General features: G+C 42.3%; 1 protein-coding gene across 1 annotated transcript; it reads left to right on the forward strand.

Annotated features, from left to right (window-relative positions):
* The first annotated feature begins 458 nt into the window (after positions 1-458).
* Positions 459-8,127, forward strand: HPF1 (histone PARylation factor 1). Its single transcript, XM_085319845.1, has 8 exons — positions 459-546; positions 1,167-1,326; positions 2,018-2,204; positions 2,692-2,790; positions 3,990-4,140; positions 4,821-4,908; positions 5,638-5,810; positions 7,850-8,127. The coding sequence occupies exons 1-8, from the start codon at positions 493-495 to the stop codon at positions 7,979-7,981; spliced, it is 1,044 nt and encodes a 347-aa protein (XP_085175971.1). The 5' UTR covers positions 459-492; the 3' UTR covers positions 7,982-8,127.
* Positions 8,128-8,560: the final 433 nt, after the last annotated feature.

The raw sequence follows: 8,560 nt of genomic DNA on the forward strand, positions 1-8,560 counted from the left end.
GAATCAGGCTCTGCGCTTCCAAAACTGCTTATTCGCTGACACCAGGCGTCTCCTGGTGAAAAGGAAGACGCGGTGCCCCTCCTGGCAGGGCCTCCATGCCCTTAGCGGGAGGGGCCGGCTGCTGTCACCCGGGCCGGGACCCTGCGGGACGCCTCGCCTCGCCTCTCCCCTCCCCGGGCGAGCTCGCTACCTGTCCTGTCTCGGCTCCCTCACGCTTTCACTACGGGGCAGCTGTTCCCAGCCGCTTCGCGGTATCTCCGGCTCGCAGGGAGCGGCGCTGGCCCTCGCCGCGCCCTCTCCACACCTCCCTGTGGGGAGCCGCCGCCGCCGCCAGCCCGCCGTTTAACGGCCGCCGCCCCCCGCAGCGCGCGCGGGGCGGGGCAAGGCACGCGCACGGCGGCCGGGCCTCGCTGCGCGCTGACGTAGCGGGGCGCGACCTCGGAAGCGCGCGCGCGCGCGCGCGGGGGCGGGCGGGCTGCGGCCCGCGGAAACATGACAGGTGGCGGGAAGCGGCGGCCCCGCGGCGGGGACGCGGGCCCGGAGCAGGTGGCCGTTGGCGTGCGCGAGGCCGGGCCGGGCCGGGGGGAAGCCGGGGGGGCCGGGCACGGCCGTGGCCTGAGGCGGCTCTGGGCTCGGGAGCGAGGTGCCGGCGTGCGCTCCTCCGGCTGCGTGGGCGGAGATACTCGCCTCGGAGTACGGTCCTGACGAGAAACTGGCGTTTTATTACTTTAAAATGACTCCTTTTTTTTGGGGGGGGGGGGTGAGGGAGGTTGGCAGAGTAGTTCAGGCAGTCAGAGGTTTGGAGGATTCCTGATGCGTCGCTTCATCAGGCGTGGTACAAGTGTGACCAACGAGTAGGGGCACCGTTCGGGGAGTCTGTAAAGCGCGAGGCGAGCTGCTCTGTGATCGGAAATGGTCGTTCTGGAGTAGCCCAGAGCTCCGTTCAGTCCTTCGCTTGGTCGGCCGGGAAGTGCTTCCGTGAGTCCCGTAGGCTTGTTCTGCTCAGAGGAGCGCTCGGCGCTTCCGTGCGCTCTGAGGACTTGCCTCAGATGACGCCTCTGTGAAGGGCTCTGTCCCGGGGTGCTGTAGTCTGTAAATATGCTGCTTTAAATAACGTGCTGTGGACTTGATAAACAAATGTTCACTTAGTTGCTTTCTACCTGCAGTGTGAAAAAAATGGAGATGTCAAAAAGAGAAGGTCAGATCAGGCGGATATCCCTGATCATCTTCGTCAAGAAGCGGAAACGTGTTACCAGCTTCGACTGCCTGAAGACTTCTACCAGTTTTGGAAGTTTTGTGAGGAGCTAGATTCCGAGAAACCGAGTGGTGGGTTTTTGGTTTTGTGTGTGACTTGGGAGGGGGGCACAGGGAAGGGAGTTAACCTGTTTTAACTTTCACTCTCAGGAATAGCCTAAACATAGGCAAACAGGAAGTTAAGATTCATTCTAGTGCTGCTTCAGTTTTCAGTTGAAATGCAGGATACTACTACCAAGAGTGTAACAAGAATTCTAGAGATATTCATGGAGATGGTAATCCCCTTCAAGCTTTCTGAAGTAGTTATTTTTTTTTTAAATCATACAATGCAAAGGGACTAAATGTCCATTTAAATATGCCCTTCTTACAAGTATATTCAAAAGTCGAAATAGAATTAAAGTTCAATCATATCAACCCAAGCTTCAACTTCTCAAAAAAATTACTTGCTCAGTATGTTATATAAGGTATTCCTGAATCATCAAGAAATTACTGTTTTGAAGTAGAATTTTTGAATAAAAATATATAAAAAGCAGTTTCATATGAAAAGTTTAACAACCTAACTCTTGAATGAAACTTACCTAAATGAAAGACTCTCTCAGCTTTCTTTTTCTGGCAAACAGCATGTTTGACTCCTTAATTTTATGGAGGTTTCTGATAACCTGACTGATAAATATGTGAAAGTTAGGATATCGTGTAGTGCGAACTTCATGGTTTAGATATGCGCTCACCAAAAGGTGAAACAGTTCATACTTTTGCTTTTCAGATGCACTTGTGTCAAGTGTTGGACTTAAACTGGTTGGACCATATGATATTCTTGCTGGAAAACACAAAAAAGTAAAATCAACAGAGCTAGATTTCAATCTTCACTGGAGATTTTTCTATGATCCTCCAGAATTCCAGACTATAATTGTTGGGGATGGCAAAACACAGTATCACATGGGATATTTCAGGTATTTTAATTAAACAGGCTCTTGCTGTAATGTAATTGTGTACAATATTCTCCTCCCTATTTCTGATGAGACAGGATTTGAGAGCTGTGCGCTATCATCTTGTGAGAGAATTTTTCCTTTTTGTAATGGGATATTAATATGTGGGTTGATGTCTTCAGCTGCACTGTCTTTTATTAAAGACTAGATTTAGATACTTATTAGCCTCCTCCCACCCCAAGCAACTTAACCTTATTCATCTTTAACTCTCGCCATAATGCTTTGAATAAAAAGCCAAGCCTTATGAAATAAGGGGAACCTCTATTCTCTCTGCCTGTATTGACAAAAGCTCCTTTCACAACCATGCTGTAAGGTTATAGTGCTTTAGCTCTAGGGATTCCTTTGGTGGTTTTCTGAAGATGGCAGCATGGTGAGGCAGCAAACTAAGTTCACTTTGAGAGAGGAGAAATGGGCACAACCTGACTATTTGTATGTACTTTTCCATAAATAGGGATGTGCCGGATGAACTGCCAGTGTGGGTTGGTGCAAATGAAGCTAAGAAGAGCTGTGTGATTTCACAAGTTGGTGATAATGTATTTGCTGCAGTCAAGTAAGGTTCATACTTACTTTTATTTGTAAAAAGTAGCATAGAAGAGAAACTATAGATCAGTGGATGTGATGTGGGATAATGCAGCTATCTTAAGCATCTTTGTTTCTTTGCTTCTTGAGAAAGTCTCATGTATTTCCTACTACTGCTAGAAAGTTTTAAGGTACTCTGTAAAAACTTCTACAGGCTTCTTGAAAGCATTTTCCCTTTAGAAGTAAAATAAGCAAGTGTTAATTTTTTGATTCTTTACTTTTGTTGAAAAGACTAAAGGGATGGTCTCCTCATATCAAATGCCCACTTGGTATTTTGAAAGAATTCCCATGTTTCCATAGCAAAGAACATAAAAGTGTTGGCAAAAACAACTATAAAAGACAAACATGGTACTTCTTATTGGGATGACTATAGAAAGGGCATATTAAACAATGGTGAAGGAAATTAAGCATCTTACTAAATGAGTAACATCTTGTTACTCATTGTTAATCATCTTGTTAACATTGTCATCTTGTTAACAGCTCTTGTTCTTGCCTATGTATAAATACATTATACATAATATTTAACTGTAAGAGTACCATTGCTGACCTGGAATAGGATAACATTTATACTGATATGTAACTCAGGATGATCCATGAAGCCTTACATGCTCCTGTGTAATCAACATACATGACAGAAGTATGGATTCTCGTATTTTACAATCTGTCAGTTAAAAACTGAAAGCTTTCTAAGGACGGATGCATGTTAGTAAGTAGAAAGCATACTGATGAAACCCTCCTGCAAAGCACCCTTATCTAGTGCGGAATAACCAATGATGTTTGTTTTGAAAACATTGTGATGAAACAGTTGCATATGTGTGATGTGTGGATTGGATTACGGACAGTGAATAAAGCTCTGAAATAGCAAATTGCATTGTTAAGACAGAAAAACGTACAGCTACTGAGTTCATGTGAATCTTCAGCACCTGCAGATTACATAAACATATTGTAAGGCAAACACAGATAGGAAATGCTAGAATGCTGTCTGTGCCAGTTTTAGTGGGGGAGGGAACAGAGGGAGAGACTTAGACTACTTAAGTATTCAGGTGTATAAATAAACCTATGATTGCTAATCTTCATTATAAGATTTGGAGGTTTAATGATTAGAAGGCTGTATTTTTGTTTGTTTGTTTTATGGTAAGCTCTTTTAAGACGTGTTTCTTCTGTTTACAGATTATTTTTGTCAAAAAAACTTAAGGAAGTGACTGATAGAAAGAAAAATGCTATTCTGAAAGACATTGATGAAAAACTAACAAGAAGAGCAAAAGAACTGGGTTTTTCGCTTGAACAGAAAACTATGAAGATGAAACAGAGAGATAAGAAAGTATGACTCTTGATCCACTAGAAAGAACTAGTTCTGTTAAACTCTTTCCATTGACTTAGCTTGATTTTTTCCTTCCTTCCCTTCTCTCTCTTCCCCTTCTGTTCTGCAGAGAAGCCTGCATTTAAGAATGTCCAGAGCTCATCAGCTCTCTAGATAAAACTTCAGGAGAGAAAATATTAATACGTGTTCCAAGTAATAGGATTAAATCAAAAAGCAGGGCAAATAGTCTAAAAAGGTAATGGTACCAGAAGAGAAACATGGACAAAGCTGTTTTATAGTGAAGATCCATGTAAACAGTTGGGTTGGATCTGTTGGAAACGCTAAGCATTATATGAATCAGTAACAGTGTTTTTCTGCCTATGTGTATCAAAACCAGATTATGGCACTGGCTGATTGAACAAATATAGCACAGCACTACACAAGTAACTGTAGTGATTTCTACAAATCAGAATTTCATTGTAGTGGAGTTTCCAGTTATTTTAAGCTTCGATACTTAAAAACATCTTGACAAGAATAACTGCTGTACACTTTAAAACAAAATTAGTGTCCTTGAACCTGGATGTTACACTTGATTTGACTACTAGGAGTCAAGTGCTAATGTTTTTTAGTGAAGTGAGTTGTTTTATGTCATACGCTACTCTCTCACAGTACTGGTTTCAGTTTTCTGGTTCTTTACTTAGGTGGTGACCAAAACTTTCCATGGAGCAGGCCTTGTTGTTCCTGTAGACAAAAATGATGTTGGATATAGAGAACTTCCAGAAACAAATGGTAAAGATCTTGTTTACTATATTCTTCTGCTTTTTTTTTTAAGTAAAAAATCTGCAATTACATGTGTACTCTGGCAAAAAAGTTGTTTTCTTATTTTCACTTGAAAAATAGCAGTGCAGTGAAGAGCAAGAGTCTTAATAATCACACTTAAGCTCTAAGTATTTTCTTTAAATAAACTGGTTGAGAACTGGTGAAAAACGCTAAATCTGAAATAATACTTTCTAAAGTAGTAGTGTAGACTACTTTCTTCTGTATTGGCACAAGTATTTCTGCAGTCGTGTGATAAGTAGATCCAGAGAATCACAGAATTGTTGAGGTTGGACGGGACCTCTGCAGATCATCTGGTCTGACCCCTTGCTCAGCAGGGTCACCTAAAGAAAAGAACTGATCCAAAGATCTTCGAAAGAACTGATCTACAGTCAGGGATTTGTGGGTTTATTTATTATTTTCCCTCTCTTTCCCTGGTGTTGTTCTAACCTTAATCAGCTCCTTGCTGAAGATTCCCACCTGAGTGCTTGTCCCTATACAGGGAATTGAGATGAATGGGTGTGAGGTAGGAATAAGCTGCCAAGGAAAGGGAGAAGCCATTTCATCAGTAGCTCAGGCTGCATCTTCTCAGTCTTCACGCAAGCGTGGCACATGCAGTACAACTTTGGAACAAACAGCTTTAGTGCAGTATTAAATTTCTTTTACGTAAACATTTAAATAATTCTGCTTTTACTGTTGCAGCTAATCTTAAAAAAATTTGTAAGGCCATTGTTGATGCTCCTACTGACGATCAGAGACTGAAAGCTTTTGCACCCATTCAAGAAATGCTTACTTTCGTCCAGTTTGCTAATGATGAATGTGATTACGGAATGGGATATGAACTGGGCATGGATCTGTTTTGCTATGGATCACATGTGAGTACTACAACACTCATTTCACAAACTATGTGTTATTTTATGTATGGACCAGGAATTGTTCTGTGTCTTGGAACTTTATTTCCTAACTCAAACTTTCATCACTAGGGAATCTCCTGTGAAGCAAGACTACAAGAGTATTCTTAATCTGTGGAAACTTTAATAACATAATTGTATTCATGACAGCATTCTGTATTTAAATTCCTTGCATGGCAGCATAATCCTGCACCCCAGAAGCATTTAAATAGCATTTAGCACTTGTGATTTGGTGTACATAAACAATGAGTCTTCACTAGCCTCCTAAACATGCAGCGTTTAGTCTAGATATACTGATTATCTGTAGCCTCCTATCTATCTATCTATCCTGTCTCCTTTCTTATTACCTGTACTGGCATAAGTACTCATGTTTGACCAGATCAAAAAACTGACCCATCCCTGAAACAACCCTAGAGCAGGGGAAAAAACAATCCTGGATCAGTTGCTTGTGTACACTTCCTGTATGGTGCACAAAAGACTTCCCACTAGCTAACTGCATTTGTAAACACCTAAATTTCTCTAATTGTTATTCTATTTTTTTTAACAAAGAATTTCATAAGTAAGGTGATTGACTTAATAGCGTTTAATCATATGTAAAGATATCATGGCCCTATCACTGAAAAGTGTCACATCTATAATAAATCTAGGCTCAGAAATGAACTTAAAATAGCAGTTTCATTATAAATGTGATATGGATGGCTCTGAGAACACTCATGTAAAAGCTTCTCTTAGTAAAAATAACTTTGGCTAAGTGACTTTCTGAACTTTAACTCAAAAACGTATTAAAATAATTATTCACAGAAACAAAGTAAAATTCAGTACTCAGCCTATGCCCTGATAAATTATTAATGTGTGACTAACTACCCTGCCCGTAAGTCCCCCACAGCACAGCAGAATCTGTGGTATATTATCCTCTGATTTTCTGCTCATTTAACACCCTTGCATATGTGACTATACTGTTGCAGCTGCTTAATTCCTCCCTATGTGCAGCAGGGCAGTGAAGGAATTTGTTCAAATTGGCCAAGGAGGGAGAGGCAGAAAACCCTTTCTTTCTTCATGCTTACAGCGATGTGAGACTAGTCACTAATGAACTCTTGCAATTACATCCTTAAACTATCCTCTATTTTGAAACAGCTGTAATTTTGTAGCTGTGATTTTCTGAAAATAGAAACTTTCAACTTCTGTGTTAACAGAAGGGGAAAACAATGGTTTTGCATGCTAACAACACAGTTTATCCAAGTAAGTGATGTGATGAGCAAAAATGCTGAGATCATGAATTTGCTATCTGTAGATATTCTCCACTGCTTTCCAATTCTGACTAGATCCTACCTATCACATGGCTTACAGAGCCGGAATAAATGCTGTTGTTTGAACCATAACCCAAGAAATAGAAAACAGCTTAACCTTTTAATCTTTATTATAAGAGGTATAGTGGGTTTACATGCACAGTAAACATAACATGCTAAAAATGTTCTGATTTAAATACATTTGTTTTTATATGCTTTAAATGGTTATTTTCTCAGATTCTAGGGGAGGGAATATGATAGGACAACTGCATGTTCTAGCCGTGGCTATTTTTTGTACAGCTGAAGTAAAACCAATTATCATCTTTTCCTCCCCCAGCCTAGAAAAGGAACAGCTTGTGTTTCCTTTTAATCTCACATGTAGACAGGTTAGGCCAGGCTCCTGTGCAGCTGAGCCCAAGGCTAAGTAACTGGTTCAAACTTCTATGCATGGATATTACTGTAATAGCAGTACGCTTCAAACTGCAGTATATGCCATGGTACGCACGCTGCTCTTTTTATCCCCCTGCAACTTGAGCAGTAGTTCAGGAAATGCAGTCTGTCCTTACTGTGCCTACGCAAGTATAGTGCAAGTGTGCACAGTGCTTCTGAGGTGTGGTAGGGAAAGGCATTTGAATCTGGTAAAGCTTAAGGGTTAGGCCACGGGCTCCCTGTGTAACCACTGAACAACGGTTTTCTTATTTTTCCTCTTGTTTACAGTACTTTCACAAGACTGTGGGTCAGCTGCTGCCTCTTGCTTACAGCCTGCTGAAGAGGAACCTCTTTGCGGAGATTATCCAGTCGCACCTGGCAAACAGGAGGGAAGACAACGTGGATCAGCTTGCCCTGTGAGCAGAGCAGAAGCCTGCAGGGCAGGGAAGCAGCAACCTGTTAACACGGCTGTTCCTTTGTTGTTGAGGTGGGGGGTTTCCTGTTTTGTTTGTGTTTTGTATGGAAATGTGTCCTGTATGGTCAGTAAAGCTTTTTCTAAGTAACAAGACACTTCTCTGTGCTTGATGTCTGGTGGGTGTCACAGGTCCTTGCCATCCCCGCGGTGCCCTCTGCGCACGTGCCCAGGCAGCAGCGGCCAGGAGCCAGGCAGTGCCTGTGTGCACAGCCGCGATGAGCCAGGGATGGGCAGGCCTTTTGCTGAGCTCTGCTTAACGGCTGTGCGCTGCCCGCGGCTGCCTAGAAGGGAGCAGCTGGTGGCAGGGCTGCAGCTGGGCTATACCGAATAGAGTAGCGTACTCACCTCTGAAACGATTAAAAACCCAGCAGCACTAACAGCAGAAGGGTCGGCACTCTAGGTTTTCATTGGAGTTTTAGCATCACCGAAAAAAAGCAGCTTTAATACATATACTAAGTAAGCAGCTTCTGTACACCCCCTTGGAATATTACTCAAAATTCAACCTCCTATCTCTTGGTGATTTT

Source organism: Rhea americana, unplaced genomic scaffold (assembly GCF_003343005.1).
Source record: "Rhea americana isolate MKP2758 unplaced genomic scaffold, rheAme1 scaffold_60, whole genome shotgun sequence".
Taxonomy (NCBI): domain Eukaryota; kingdom Metazoa; phylum Chordata; class Aves; order Rheiformes; family Rheidae; genus Rhea; species Rhea americana.